The sequence below is a fragment of the Vanacampus margaritifer genome, chromosome 10 (assembly GCF_051991255.1).
Source record: "Vanacampus margaritifer isolate UIUO_Vmar chromosome 10, RoL_Vmar_1.0, whole genome shotgun sequence".
Taxonomy (NCBI): domain Eukaryota; kingdom Metazoa; phylum Chordata; class Actinopteri; order Syngnathiformes; family Syngnathidae; genus Vanacampus; species Vanacampus margaritifer.
This window is the reverse complement of record NC_135441.1, coordinates 8,375,798-8,392,188: the sequence shown is the minus strand read 5'-3', so window position 1 is coordinate 8,392,188 and position 16,391 is coordinate 8,375,798. Positions and strand designations below refer to the sequence as shown.

General features: G+C 40.7%; 1 protein-coding gene across 10 annotated transcripts in view; it reads right to left on the bottom strand.

Annotated features, from left to right (window-relative positions):
- Positions 1–1,581: 1,581 nt before the first annotated feature.
- tenm2a (teneurin transmembrane protein 2a) overlaps positions 1,582–16,391 on the bottom strand; it is a 266,084-nt gene continuing 251,274 nt past the window's right edge. For all 10 annotated transcript variants that reach the window (XM_077577334.1, XM_077577335.1, XM_077577336.1 and 7 more), the window contains 12 exons: positions 16,024–16,197; positions 14,366–15,009; positions 13,240–13,415; positions 10,757–10,992; positions 10,390–10,686; positions 9,753–10,310; positions 8,302–8,571; positions 7,737–8,147; positions 6,124–6,234; positions 5,760–6,027; positions 3,912–4,042; positions 1,582–3,822 (listed from right to left, as the gene is read on the bottom strand). In XM_077577334.1, the coding sequence (XP_077433460.1) occupies positions 3,085–3,822; positions 3,912–4,042; positions 5,760–6,027; positions 6,124–6,234; positions 7,737–8,147; positions 8,302–8,571; positions 9,753–10,310; positions 10,390–10,686; positions 10,757–10,992; positions 13,240–13,415; positions 14,366–15,009; positions 16,024–16,197 (4,014 nt within the window). In that variant the 3' untranslated portion in view covers positions 1,582–3,084. The remainder of the gene's footprint in view (positions 3,823–3,911; positions 4,043–5,759; positions 6,028–6,123; positions 6,235–7,736; positions 8,148–8,301; positions 8,572–9,752; positions 10,311–10,389; positions 10,687–10,756; positions 10,993–13,239; positions 13,416–14,365; positions 15,010–16,023; positions 16,198–16,391) is intronic.

Here is a 16,391-nt window from a genome sequence, read left to right as displayed (position 1 = left end):
AGAAAAAAATATATTGTACATTTAGAACAGATTTTTGAATTTTTGATTAATTGTGAGTTAACTAGTGAAGTCATGCGATTAATTACGGGGGGAAATGAATCCCCTGATGCTCCTAATTCTTAATAATCTATTCTTCTTTCTTTCTTTTTTTATTTTAATTAAATTTTTGTTTTATTTTTAATATTCGTTTTTCTTATTTTTTTTTAAAGAAAAGATTATAAAAAATTAGGGGCGTCAGGCGATGGAAATTCTTAATCATGTTTAATTGCTAGACTTCACTAGTTAACTCAATCAATCAATTAATTTCATTAATTTTTAAAAGAAAAAAGACAATAAAAAACAATATTTGAATTCCAAGTAAAGCAAAAGAATGAAAGGGGACAGAAAGAAGTAAAACTTGTTTTGTCTGCCCCTGATCAACTAAACCTCACGATTAATCCCAAATTTTATATCTGTTCTAAATGTACAATATTTTTTTTTCTACGTTTTCATACTCTTGTTAACAAAAGTGGGAAAAAATGTTAAACTAATAGAAATAATTCAAATGCATTTTTGACGTCTATAGCCATCAATCGCAGTGAATGAGTTAATTGTATCTAATTTTTGATTAATTAATTATTGTTATGATTACTCAGCTTGTGAAATTGGATACTTTCTTGTGGTGCCTCATTATAATGGTCCACACTGAAGTAAAATTGCAAAGTCTATTCATTCATTTTCTTAAAAAATGTCATGGTCATTCTATTGTGTTAAGATTAAAAGTAAGGAGTTATTTTTCTTTCTTTCTGAAATCTTTCTAAAATCTTTACATTGTCATAACATCCTTAATTCTTAGCAAGCTAGCATTTTGACAAAACTTGTTTCAAACTCTTCAGTGACATTGGTCTTGCTGGTAAAAAAACAACAACAACAAAAAACAGCCACGTACCTGCTGATAGCATTTAGCATTTACAAACACGTTTTTGGCACAACCAACCACTTGATTGACTAGCAATGTTCATACATTTTTTATTTATGTCAGAGGATGAAGAGGTGCCCCTCCTCTTCTCCTTTTGTGGTCTGGCGCGAGTGAAGCTGGTACGTTTGTAAGTATCCGCTAAGGCTTTGGTGTGTGAATATGCCAACAGTCCACTATGTGTTGACAAAAAGTTTTTTGGGGGTGATCATACTCAAGCGCTCACCTGGGTTATCCTTTGTGCTTTGCAAGCCACTGTCTTCCTGGGCTTCCCTTCTTTCTAAGATGGATGCCCCTTCAGAAACGATTGTTAATGCAAGACAATTTGCTGCCCATTATTTTATTTTGTTTTATTTTTGGTGTGGTGGGTGTTGTGGATGTCCTCCTCAGGTGGATGCCCGGGGCTGCCACCCCATCGACCGGCTCCTTAGTCTAGCTCAGCTGACTTTGGGCGAGCCAACCAATCGCGATCCTTTTCGCCAACAAAATCCACAACAGCTGTGACTGCTTTATAACGTAACTTGCTTTTCAAAGTATGTCAACTGCTGAACTTAGCCTGAAAAGTGGGGAAATCATGAATATTTGCTGTGTGCTGGGAAGAAAAAGAGATGAAAGTGAACTAGACATTGTTGGGTTGAAAAAAACAATCATGTTTTATTCATAAGTTCCCAGAAGAGTCTCGTTTTAGTGAGCGTACGTGTTATCCTTTGATAATACTGATTTGGTACAATTTGACATCCATCACGAGTCTCTTCACAGTGAGGAGGATCCATTACTGCTACTGCTGTTGGGATCTAGGTCGGAAATCCGTCTGTTTCCAAAAAACAAAGAAATAAAGGAAAAAAAAACAAACAAACATCAAAACTGCAGACCGATGCTGTAGATATGCAATATTAGAGTGCCACAAAACTCTAGAGTAGTAATACCAGCCAAAGATTTTGCACATTACAAGCCACTTCTTCTTAGAAATATAAAACTCGATATTCTGAACAATATTCTACTGTGCTGCATAAAGGTAGATCTATACACTGTACATCGAAATATAGCTTGAAAAATCATTTTCACAGTTTTAAAGACTTTTATTTAGAGTATAAACCATTTTTAAACACTTTATTACATAAATTATTTTTTTTTAGAGAGTGACTATTATTTGCCCTGGTAGCAATCTAAAATAATACAAAAAACAAAATGAACATTTAATACATCATTTACAAAAGAAAATGAATTCATACATTAAAAATCATTTAGAATTAAACTGACTGACTCATTCATGATTGTCATATATTACTAAGAATAAATAAATAAAAATGAAAAATAAATACGAACTTAGCATGTTTTGTGGACTCTGTGAGCGGTGGGTTCTGTACAGAAGTGCCTTGGTGAGTGAACGTCTCACGATCCTACTGCGACTGAAACATACAAAACTACAGCATCTACAGCATTAATACGCAACATCCTGAAATTTAGTGTAATTGGACACATAACATGTTACTTCTCCCGTTTGGAAATAAACAATGCTGTGTAGTGCCACTGTCCACAAATATAGCCATCTTTTTTTGTTATGCTTTTTACGGTGTACTTTCTGGTCCATTCCGAGCAGTTGATGGAGGCCTTCGGCTTGCGTGTTGCTTGCTTCAGTCAGTGATGGACGATGGGAGGCCTGAGACAAGGTGACGACTCGTAGTGCTGGACAAACGGAACTTTTGCCTCGTCCGTCTCTGCTGTCCTCCTTTGATGTGTTGTCGTCATGGCAACACACCCAAGTGCTCTTCACTCTTGTCCTTTTTGCGTTGAGCGTCCGAAAAGCTTGCGGGCCCTCTCAGTGTGGCCCAAAAAATATGGGCGAAAATAGCAATCATCTTTTTTAAAAAGGGGAATCTTCTTATTTAATCAGTAGTGCCTTCTCACTTATTCAGTGTTTTTTCTTTAAAAGAAAGGTTACTTCAGATGACTTTTTTTTTGCCGGTGGCAGTAAAATTAATAATAATGTTGCGTCACTCTTTTCAAAAGTCCCTGCAGCGTTCCATGAGTAACCCCGTTTGTTGATGAAATCTCCAGAGAAAAAGGGTTGAGGAGGCTGGGAAGGGAAAAAGGGCTTCGGGGGAGTGGGGCGGATTCCTGGTGGGCTGTTACCTCCTGCCCATCTCATTCTGTCTAAGGAACTGGATATTGTTGCTGCTGTCAGCCAGTTCTGGATACTGCTCCACGGGAAGTACGTAGTAGCCATCATATCCTTGTACTCTGCCCGTCGTTAGCAGCTGTTGTCGCTCTCCCTCAGTCCAGAGGCGACTGCCTCCTTTGCCGTCTCTGGCCCGCTGTTGTTCCTTGGACCAGGCTCCCGCCAAAGCCCTCTGGCGGGCCAACTCCAACAGTCTTACCTTCTCCTCGTCCACCACGTCAGCGGAAAGCCCGTAGCGGACGCTGAGAACAAACGACGGCACGGCAAACTCCACCGTCACCCCTCTCCTGGATCTTCCGCTGACCGTCACGTTGATGCCGCTCTCCAGCGACTTGCGTCCGTTGGTGAGGCCCAAGGCCAAGAGGTCGCTGTCAGACGAGCCGATTTTCACAAAGTAGTGGCAGTCTTTCCCTTCCTGCGTGTAGTGGGTGCCTTCCAGGTACTGGGCGCCGTTCAGCACAAGAGCCACTTTGCGGCTGTCGTCGCTGGCTAAAGATGACACGCCGGCTACCACTCGGCCCTCCTTGAGGGCCAGCATCACTCCTCGTCCTATGATGGGGGTGCTGGTGCCGAACCAGTGGCCGGGCTTTTCCTTTCGCCTGCGCCGTTCTTTGTTGAGAAGACGGCCCTCTAGAGCCATGAAGGCTTGGTTGTGACGCTCTGCCGCCTGCTGCACGCCCGTGATGAGCTGCAGTCGCCACAAGACGAGATTGAGAGATCAATTGATGAAAAGCTCAATGACTGTCATACTCACAAGGCAGTTTTCTCATTCAGTACCTGTCCATTCTCACAGTGCTGGGTAGCCTGCAGCTCATACGGCGGCTCCACAAAGTAGAGCGAGTGTCGAGGGAATCCGGGGATTATGTTACTAAGCTGGAAGCCAAACATCACCAGCCAGCTCTTCACATCTACAACATCAGATAAAATTGAAATTACATGCTGGAACGGCAAATTTACACTGGGTAGCCAATGATTTGATTTATTTTGAAAGGATTTCATAAGAAATAGATTGCTTTCTTTTGTAGCTAATACGGGACGACCCCTAAAAACGGGAACTTTTTAAAATCCAATAAAAGCAAGAGTGATGGAAGAATTTTTAAAAACATATTTATAGTAATTGAAACCTTAAAACATGCCACTTAAGAAACAATGATGGAATTTTCATTTTTTAAATGTTTTAGTAAATAGCGTCTTCCTGTACGAATGCGTTCTTGAAATCAACTGTTGAGATTCCTCATTGACAGCTGGGAGACTGAATTTCCATGGCTACTAAAATGGCGGAGCTTTTACTTGCTCAAGGTCACTAGGTCACACAGTGGCAGTGCTGCCACTTGCTCATATCTGCCAATACGTACTTCAAAAATTCCCGTTTTTTTGGGTCACGCTGTACAAAGCGCATGAAAAACTAGTTGCACCATGATGTTAACACTAAAGATATGACTGACAGTCTAAAGTATCTCACAAAAGTGAGTACTGTATACCCGTCACATTTCTGCGGATTATATCATGAAAAATGTATAGGTTATCAAATTCATCCATCGTCCAAATAATTTAAAATAAAACCATTAATAGCGAAACCCCTGGCAACAAAAGTGAGTAAGCCCCTAAGTGAAAATGTCCATATTGGGCACAGTTAATCATTTTCCCTCCCTAGTGTCATGTGGCTCATTAGTATTACAAGGTCTCACTGTAAATAGGGAGCAGGTGTGTTATATTTAGTACTACAGCTCTCACATGGTCTCATAGTGGTCACGGAAAGTTCAACATGGCACCTCATGCCATTGCCAACACCCTGAAATTGAGCTGCAGCACAGTGGCAAGACCATCCACGTTGAACTCCGTGCACCAGAGTTAAGGCAGTGCTGGAAAATAATGCACAAAATATTGACACTTTGGGCAGTTTCACTTAGGGGTGTACTCACTTTTGTTGTCAGGAATTTAGCTACCGTTGGCTGTATTTTGAGTTATTTTGAGAAAGCGATAATTTTACATTGTTATATAAGCTGTACATTGACTACTTTTCATTTGTCAAAGTGTCATTTCTTCAGTTTTGCCTCATGAAAGATATAATTAAATATTTGCAGAAATGTGAGCTATTGTATATCCAACACATATTTGTATAAAGTGGGGCTGTCACGTTAACTCTAGAGATGAAATTAATTTAAGCGTTATAATGAAATTAACCCAGTGATTTACTTGCTTGATGCTTGTTGGAAAACTCTAAATTGATTGCGCACTTTGCACAGCCACATTCAAATAGCATATTATTTGTACGGCTTTGGCTCATCTCAGAGCAAAATTCCCTGCTCAAGTTAACCTCCATGGGGCCTCACAAACCAATTCTGCTGGAGTGTGATGCTCGTGAGCAGAACTAAGCCTGGAAGCGAGAAGTTCTGAGAATTGTGTATATGAGAAGTTGTATTTTACAGTAGAAGTTTCTATTTGATTATTTTACATTAATTCCAAGATTTGACTTTTTAGAAAAAAGGAGAAGCAGAAGTCGAAAAATGTGATTAATCGTGATTAATCGTGATTAATTATGGAAAATTGTGAGATTAATTTGTTAAAATTTGTAATCGATTTACAGCACTAGTATAAAGTATACTATTCTCGATTCCTTCTTACCTGTGACATAATTTTTCACGTCTAACATGTCACTGAGGGGATTGTTGTTTTTGAACATGTACAGGTTAAATGGAGAGGGGTCTTTCCCAATCTTGGGCCAGATGCTGTAATCAGGCGAAGTCCAGCGGCCAGCCAAGACATCATAGTCACGCTGGGTGAAGTGGACCAGCTTGGTCAGGGCATCGTACAGACCACCATGAAATCCCACCACCAGCTGGAACTCCGGGTTGGAGTCCAGGTAAATCTCTCCATATGCTGTGTATTGCAACTGAGTGAGTAGAGAAGTGGCTTGTTGAGTATGACCGTGCTCAGAAAACAGGTTAAGAATAAATAAATAATTGTACATATTTAGCATTTGCATTACCTGTTTGATCATCTGTCCATTGCTGCTAAAAACAGCCAATGGCGTCCCGGTGTTGTCAGATGCTATGTAGTATTCCTCTCCACTGCTTACCTCCATGGCAAACACATGGCCCTGAACAAAAAAGTACATTTTAAGTGAATTTGCGTTCACATTGCTTTGCTCTCCAATTTTTAAGCTAAGATATTCATACATGCAGATATTAAAATACAGTAGCCTTGCCCAAAACAAAGGTCACACCTTCTGATATGAGGCAAGAACAACATTATCTATGCACTGCATTTTAAAATGCTGGTATATTAGATTTAATTATTTTTTAAGCTCAGTCTATGGGGACATAGCTCACGGGCGCAGCACTTTTTGTGCACCTCATCATTCCTAAAATGCCTGCATGTGTGTGGTCTAACTGTGTGGAGCGCAACATTGCAATATACAGCATCTTGTTAGTCTAATATGTCTAATAACAATGGACTGCTTTGTTAGTTAAGCACATCCCAGGAGTTAAGATTTTGACTCCCTGGTAGTCAATGTATGTGTTAAAGTATCTCATGTGCCATGAACTATCCTGGCTGAACCTCTCAAAATATGTTCATTAACCCCTTCAGACCCACATATTTTCTGCTGGGCATAAAAACAAACAAAAAAAAAAACAAATTTGGACTCTTTCCCCACATAAGAACAACATTGATTTTTTTTTTTGGGGGGGTATCATGTTTTTATTTGTTATAATGGACACCAGGATAGTAAGGCTGTAACGTGATGTACACTTATCAAGCTTATATGTAACATTTTTAACATGAACATCATGCAAATCAACTTGCGACTGTGATTGGTTAGCTAGGATCCAATCATGAACCAGAAGTGTTGACATCATCCAGATTATGCGTTTTTATTGGTTTAAACACGCAAATATGTCATGTCCACTGGAATCATCTATGGGTCCGAAGGGGTTAAAATATATTAATCTAGTCAGTTTTCTTTATTACTGGAACTTGACTAAACCATAACATTGGCCCCATAAACTTCAATGGTAGGCTAGTCATGATGATTACATCATTGATTCCACCTCTCTTCAATTACTGGTGCGGCCATCACATTGGAACAAGGTCAACAATTTGGATTTATCCAAGCATTGGATGTTTTAGCATTTCACCTTAAACAATTGGCGAATAGGGATTGGGACGACTCAAGAGGGTTTTAGTCCTATTCCTTGTTGCTATTGGGTCGTTCCATTTTGATTTTAATGAAACCTGGTGCACTTGTTGATTGTGATCTGACAACACTAAATCTCAAATTTTAGGTCAATTAGAGCAGGGGTTTGGGAGTTACGGCCCACCAAATGTGGACATTTTCTGCAAAAAGGGGCGTGGCCACACCTTCCATTGAACCATTATATCATGGAACTACTGGGTCAATCTTCACAAAACAGGTATTGTTGGAAAGGAAATTCAACAAGGATTCCAAATCTATTATCCTTTACATTGTGCATGTAAACATCCTTAACAATAGCTGCGAGTTGCACCAAGGTTAGATTTCATGTGACTTTGATAAATATAACCTCGCTTAACCCTAAGAGCAAAATGCTCAGATGAACCTCTGTTGCCATGTACACCTACCTGAAGGTCATAGTAGAGTGAGGATATTTCTGAGCTTGAGTGGTTAAAAATGTGTGTCACCCTAGTTGGGTGGTTGAGGTCAGCATAGAAAAACTGAAGGTGCTGTCCAAGGCTGTTCCTTGTCGAGACCCTGCGTCCCAACCCGTCGTAGTGATAAACAACACTCCAGCCGCCAGGGCCCCGATTGTAGGCCCTCAGCAGCTGACCCTTTGAATTGTAGTCAAACATGTCAAAACCGCGCTGGCTGAGGTAACCATCCTCGTCCAAGCGGTACTGGACATCTCCCAGCCGTGTGATGCGATCACGGAGGTCATAGCGCAGCGGCATGATCCGAGCGCTGTTCCCGGGGTTCAGCAGATGAAGGTTGCCATTCAGGTCGTAGCTGTAACGCCATGTTGACCAGTCGTTCACCTGAATAAAAAAAGATAACACAAAGGCCAGAGTCTAATTCCAGTTCCAGTTCCTAGTTCCAAATGAGCATTAAACAGGGCATCACCAGCCCAGTGTCTGATAACACAGGACAATAAATCGACATGATATGAACTAATCCACATGGTTTACTCACCTTGACCCCGGTGAGCTGTCCGTCTCCATCATAATCATAGCGATATTGAGTGGTGTTGGCATAGGGCCCGATTTTCAGCTCCCTCTTTACCACACGTCCCATGCTGTCATACTGCACCGTCATCCAGTACATGAGGGAACGGAAGATCTCATACTGGACCTCCTTGATGCGTCCGTGGGTGTCGAAATGCTTACTCAGCGTCATAACAGCTGTGGTGATAATCTGATTAATGTCGTAGTAAATGACCCCAAACTTTCCAAAGTGCTCCACCTAGGACAGAAAGGTTTGCAGAATGTATAAGTCTTACATACTGACACTTAAAGGGGAAGTTAACCTAAACATTTTTTTGACAATAATATGTTTTATGCAGCCTCACTCGTCTAAATTTGGCATTTTGGTTAATATTGCGTGGAATATGTGGAATATGAGTTAAGCAGCAAAATCCAGCCGTTTTTTATGCATCTCAAGGGCGGCCATTTTGACCTAATATGGATAAAAACGTCTGGATTTTGCTTCATAACTCATATTCAAAAATGTAATATTAATTCAATCACTCCTAGCTATTTTCACCGAAGCAACCCCCTTCGCTCCTGGCTGTTTCATTGGATTTTGACTGATTTTGCAAAGCCCACAGAATATTGTGTTCTGTTGCTATAAAAACATAGAACCTACCAAAAAGAAAGATTAGAGTTTCTTCTTTCATCAGGAAAAAAATATATTTGTATCTGTTTACGATTTGCAGCAATTAGCATTACAATATCACTATTCACAAATCTGTTGAAAACACTGGGAAAAAGAGTTTGTTGCAACAAGGCCCTGGTTGATCTCTTATACTCTGCCACCTGCTGGCCGTTTTTTTGTAATAACTACCATTGCTTTAAGCAACCTCTTCAGGTCAATAATAATAATAATAATAATGCATCGGATTTATATAGCGCTTTTCTATCTCAGATACTCAAAGACGCTTTACAATGGAACAGATACATTATTCATGCACTCACACATCCACACTGTGGTGGCGATAAGATACTTAGGTAGCCACAACTGCCCTGGGGCAGGCTGACGGAAGTGAGGCTGCCAGTGTGCCTACGGCCCCTCCATCCACCTCCAAACTTTCGCGCCTTCCATACACCAGTGTCAATGTGTGTGTGCCTTGCCCGAAGACAAACGGCACATGGCTTTGGGGAGAGCGGGGATCGAACAGCCGACCTTCTGGTTACTGAACGACAGTCAACCCCCCCCAGAAAAAACGTATAAATAAGTTTTTAGGACCATGACAATATTTTCAATAGAATGTTTTTATACGTTTTTGGGAGCAAATGAGTTAAACATAATGTCATGTTTAGACTAGTGAGATCACATACAACATATTATTGTCAAGAAATGTTTAAGGTTGTCTTCCACTTTGAAAATCAGTCTACATATTGCAGTAATGGCCAAAGACAGTGCACCTTGCCAGAGATTTCATCATATCTGTAGAGGTCCACAGGTAGCGGCGTTTCACTGATGACTGGCTTCATGCTTGCAATTCGGAAGCTGTTGTCGTGGTAGGTGTAGTCGAACCTCGCGTTGACCATCCCCTCCTCACTGAAGCGATAAATCTGCTTGTCGATAAGCGGACCCATTTTCCGGTAGCGGATAGTACAAGAGAAGCCACCGCTCTGCAGATTGACCATCTTCAGCACGCCCGCGGTCTCATCGTAGCCGAAGGTGACAGCAGTGCTGTCGTACACGATCTCGGACAACTTGGCCAGTTTTCCGTACTTGTAGAGGACGCGGCGGCCGGTGCCCAGGTAGTGTATGGCTTGAGGCCTGCCGTCTTCACTGAAGTCGTGGATGATGGAGGCGTTGCTCTCTGGCGGGTTGTAAGTGTTGCGTATGTATCCGATGGACACGTGCGTGAACATGGTGTGGCGGGCGACGCTTGGCATGGTGACCGCCGTGACGCGATTGGAGGTATCAAACTCAAAGATGTACTGCTTTTGACTCTGGAGCAATAACACCATGGACTGGAAAGAGAGAATTCAAAAATTAAAACATTGTGAGTAAAGTATTCCATTATGTAATAAATGTGATAATTGCACTTACTTTATCAAGGTAACTATAACTCCAAACCTTCCCGTCCACAAAAGAGCGAGACAGGATGCGTCCATGAGGATCGAACTCCGTCCTCTCGCTCATGCTGCCCCTCTGCAGGCCAACGAGCTGACCAGTGGATGAGTAGGACACATTGACCACTGCCAGGCTGCTGCTAGGCAACCACATAGCTGGCCGGCCCTGAGCGTCGTACATGATGCGCAGTGTAAACTTGCGATGGTCATCGTAAATCTTCTCTGTGCGTGTGTTACGGTCAAAGTCAATGGAGAGGAGGTTGCGACCATGTGCCTGCAGAAAAGTACACATTTACAAAGATTATTCACTTGAAAAAGGTTTATGCGAGGTCTGATGAACTCACTCTTAGCTTCCTGCCAAACACGGTAATTTTCCCTTTGGTCTGCTCCTTACGCAGACGCCATTCAATGGAGTTTAGGCCGTTGTCTGTGGGAAGTGTTATATTCCTGCGACCGATCGTAGGGCTGACATATCCTGCCAGGATGTGGGGCTCCGTGTGAAAACTTATACCCATTCCATTGGCGTACATCACTCTCAGGGTGCCATTGTTGCACATCTGGTAGTTGTTCCTTACTTGGTCTTAAGAGAGAGAAAAGGCAATAATGTCAAGAATGATTGGCAATACAGTGAGTCCAATGAAGGATATGACACAGCAAAGGATATAGTTCTGAATATCCCTTTCAGATAAATAAAACTAACAGCATTAATTTGTTGCTATAAGAAGAGACCTACTCAACTTCAAAAAATTTTTTTTTTCACAATGCCATAATTGCAATACCAGACACAGACGTGCACAAATGGACATATTAAGATTATTATTATATATTAAGATATTCTTTTGTTTGTTTTTGTAGTTATTGCCCTATGTCTGCTTTTTGTCCATCTGTCCTTCCCTGTTAATTTCAATTCACTGCTATGCCCATTTACAATAAATATGATTTTAGTTGTGTTTATTAGGAATAAGTGAGTAAGGCCCTTTTATGATCAGGAACTACAAATTAGAAGAATAGAAAATTGCCGTTCATTTCACGCAATTTTAAAGAAAATGCTATATTGGGATATAGGCATTACTTTAAAGTTGTCTGCCCAAATTTTTTTCTATGTTCAACTCAAGAAAAACTAGAAGACTTTGAATTGACTTGGACTCCTTAATTAAATATGGTGACCAAGCTTGACATGATTTCAGATTAATGGGGATTTCTGTTTTTGTTTATTTCATTATTTCTATATAATTTTTCTTAGGTAATTGTTTTGTGGAGAGAATGGATTAATTAAAATACATATATTATTGTTTTGTTGGCTTTTTTTTGGGCTTGTGTTTTTTTTGTTTTGTTTTGGAAAACTTGAAAACTATAAATAAAATATTGTCACCCTCTTAAAACAATTACCTAAGTATTTTTTTTGTTGCAAAAATGTTTTTGTCTTAATCATCTCCTCGTGATGAAAATGGTTAAATTTTTTGTGTTTCCTGAAAAATCTGAAAAAATGTCTTCAGCGATTATTTTAAGAAGGCGTCAATATTGGAAAAAAATCCATCATTGATTTTTTTGGGGGCGTGGGGGAATTTTATGTATCAAAAGTACTAATGGTATCAGTACTTAGTATCAGTGACTACTCAAGATTTGAGAACTCGTACTGGTATCGGTCCGAAGTAAAAGTGGTATCGAACATCCCTAGTTTTCATATTCTTCATAGACAACCACATGTTCATCTGTGTGATAAAATCATGCCTACTACATATTTATTAAGACTAACCCGAATAGACCCTTCTTTAACGATCTCTATTGTATTCTGAATAAAATCTGACATCTCTCTACAGCCATCTACATTCCTTATCACCACGGTGTAATGAATCACTGGCAAACACAAGAATGGAATCAGATAAGATCGTGTCTAATGTTGAACTTAAATTCTCTCTCCCAGGACTGAAAACACACATCTTAATCACAGGGAGATAAAATTGTTTTGGGCTCAGAACTATCTGGCTGGATACGAAAGGTGAAGCATGTTCTTTTTCATTTGTAAAAGGTGAGCGGGATCAGCTGGTGCCTCCCTTTGAACCCCCCCGTAAATGACAGTAATCCATAAGACCAATTTGTAATAAAGCTCCAGGCGCATTTTAACAATGCCTCAAACGGACAAGTGAATGTTTTTTTTCCCACTGACTTGGCAGCAACAGCCCTTAGATAAATCTTTTCTGCACCGTCTGCCTGAACAAGCTGGTAATAAAACAGAAGAAATGGAGACGGAGGAGGGGTGAAAGAGAGAGAAATGAGACCTTGAGGGCTGAGGAGAGTTAATGAAGAGAACGAGAAAGAGCAGAAGAATAGGAGGTGGTTAAGTGAGAATGTCACCAGAGAGCTGCACTGAAAACCCACACGGGGTGGCGGAAACCTTAAATTACTTACAGCTCTCTGAACGTCTCTACCCTGGTCCTCCCACAACACAGGTGGATCTCTGCATACATCTCAATCCTATTCTGCCCGAGGCCTTCAAACTTTATAGCACGCTGTTTGCTGTCACAGTACTCACGTTGGTCAGAGGGGGAAGTGACAATTACTCTCCTTGTTCTTCAGCTTTGGCCAAACCAAATAAGCTGAGGGATAATGGGAACTGGCTGAGAGCTTTATTTGTATCTTTATGTGTGTATGTGTAACAAAGCTTGAGGGATGAATAGGATTCACTGCAGAGTATTAATGAATTTGGCGCTGTGATGATATTCAAACACACAGGATGATCCGGGCTGAATATTAAAAACCTAATTCAATATTTCCTCTCTCAAGTCAGGCGCACATTTACTGTTCCCTTTGCAGTTTTTGGATGTACCTTGAACCACAGTGTACGAGGCTTCTACAGACGAAAGGTTGGTGATGACAGTCACGTCGTCATCTCTGCTGGAGCTCTCGATATCGATGGTGATGGAGCGTTCAATCTCACGATGGAGACTCGTAACCATGCCCGTGGGGTACGTCACATTGGTCAGGCGACCCTCGCTGTCGTACCTGGGAGAGGAGACATTTCACGGAGGTCAATACATACACTTGGCCTCACACATTTCCTCACACAGAACATTTTACTTAAATTTACCTGTAAGATTTTTTTAAATAAGAAAATTATACTAGGCCCATATCAACCACAGTGGTCTTGAAAATAGTATTTTTAGACTAAAAACAACTAATATGATTTTTTTTCAAGCTGTAATATATAGAACTATTTTCTTATTCAATTACTATTCATTTACGTTTGGCCAATTTAGACCAAGTGTCAAGCAGGGAGGGAACAGGTCCCATTTTTATTGTCTTTGGTATGACCCAGTCAGGCATTGAACCCACAATCACCCAGTCTGAGGATTGACCACCATTAGACCACTGAAAAAAATGATCTTAATAAATATAACGAAAAGAGCGCTTGCATTTTTGGCTGACTGTTTTCATACTTGTATTTTTCCCCATTTATCTTATCACTAGATTACGCAAAACCTTAAAATAAGAAAATTCAGTTTATAAAACCTCAGTTCAGGGCTTTTGATGTTGGTTAGTAGTCATCTGAAAATGTAGAAAATGATAGTTTTAAGCCTCACAGTACTTAAATCTGGCTGTTAACACTCAATGCCAATACTGCTTGATCAAATAAGATAATTTAGTAATAAGTATCTTAAAATAAGGAGAATGCTCTAGTCTGACAATTTCCTTTTAAGTATAAATAACTAATCAAAGCAAAATAAGCAAATTTAGGTAAAATTTAAGAAACTATATCTTCCTTAAGATTTCAGTTTTTGCAGTGCGCAAATTAAGATTAGATGCAGAACCACAGCAAGCAACAGTTTTTGACTGTAGTTTAAAACTTGCCAATAGAGGGCAGTATAATACCGCAAAAGCAATGATGCAAGTGTATGTGGTTCTCATTAGATTACAAAAGACATCAAAACAACACCTGGCCCACACACACTCACTGGTAAAAGGTGGTCCATCCAGTCTCATCAGCTTTGGTGGCGAGCAGGCCTGTGTTGCCGCTGTAGCCCATGAGAGCCACCTCTTGACCCACAGCTGAGACACTGCGCAGTCCTCCGCTTGGATCCAGTCCCAAGGTCACCACTTGATTCTCTGGCAGGAGCACCAGTCGGAGCAGGCCGGCTCCCCCTCCTTGGCCCAGGCCTTCTCTCCTCACTTTGACCGTATTGTTGCAATTGTCAACCAGGCTTGCCAGTTCGCCATCAGGACCATAGGTGAAGTTATAGAGCGGCTCTCCAGTCACAAGACTAATAGTTTGGATGTGCAGCCCCTCTTTGTTGAATACATACAGCTCCTGCTCTCTGGGTGATGCCACCTCATAGCGGGCCCCGCCGGATCCTCCATAAGCTGGGCTTGAGACGGCGGGGCCGGGCCGATTGGCTCGAACAGCTCGGATTCGTATGTTGTTGAGGTCGGCAATGAAGAGTGTCCCGTCAGGGGACACCGCCAAGGAGGTGGGAGAGTTCAAGCCGGCATCTGGGGCGTAGCCATCGTCGCCGTAGAAGCAGTTGCAGTTGACGTCATTCTTGCAGTCACAATCAGAGGCAGCTCCAGCCAGAAGGGAGATTTCTCCGTTAGTGCTTACCTAAAAGAAATGCACAAGGAGGGAGATATAGTGTCACAATATATATTTTTTGAATCCTACAAAGCCTGAACCAAGAAATATATCAGAGAAAATTCGGATTATTTGTAAATAGAGTATTCATTGGTCCTTTTGAACAAACGTTTTTTTTTTTTTAAATAAACTTCCCCATATGACTTTTGATTTGTGTCATATTTGATACATCCGGTCACAATGCTTTATATATGTATAACTGTCAAAAATATAATAGTAAACAGGCATATCAGACATATTAGTATTTCCCAAAAGGTACAAAAATTATTAAAAAATATTATTATTATTTTAAATTGCCATGGTCCCACAAACGTATTTATGAGTTTTTTAAAGTTTTTTTTTTTTTAATGCTAGAGCATACAGAAGGTTTTGATGTAGCCTCTTACACGAAGAGGTCGCTTGGTGGCAGCAGAGTATAAGAGATCAACCAGGGCCATGATACAACAAGCTCTTTTCCCCAGTGTTTCAACAGGTTTATGAATAATGAAGAAACTTAGCTATATTCGAATGATAATTGCTGCAAAACGGAAACAGATACAAATATACTTTTTTTTTCCTGATGAAAGAGACTCTAATCTTTCTTTTGGTAGGTTTCATGTTTTTATAACAATAGAACACAATAACCTGCGGGCCTTGCAAAATCAGTCAAAATCCAGTAAAACAGCTGGGAGCAAAGGGGGTTGCTTCAGTGAAAATGGCTGGGAGTGAATGACTTCATAAGTATAGGTGTCTCTCTTTTCTCAATTGGGGCGATCTAGCAAGGTCACTACAAAAGCCATCAGATGGGTGATACTGCCCTCTTATGGATTATCCGTGCAATACATGTGTCAGATCATATACCTCAGGGTTTTAATTGGGAAAAAATATTATACTCACAAAATAGAGGGCTCAAAATGTCTTGTATTTAATATGCTACGTTTGGCGTTATATAGTTAAATGCCACCTTTAAGAATATAAAGAACATGTAAAACAGCTGTTACGTACTTGTCGAACTCTGTTAATCTTTTTCTCGTCGGTCTCCGCGATGTAGAGAATGCCAGTGTGGGACAGGGCAATGGCGGTGGCGCTCTCAAGAGCAGCGTGGATTGCCAGTTTGCTCAGGCTGTAGTCAATCCCGGGTACCTGGCAATGCATGGGCCGGCCTGCTATGATGCTCACCTGTAAGAACAACAATGAAAACATGTTTACAACCTGATGCTTTAACTCCAGAAATACATCAAATTTATTTGTAGAGTGCTCCTATAGGCGCCGTGGTCATATACAGTAATTCTAAATTCAATCATGCATCTTCATGCACTTCAGTAGAGGTCACACTTGCCATATGATTAGCTTTTTCTTTGGGCTTGTTTGCT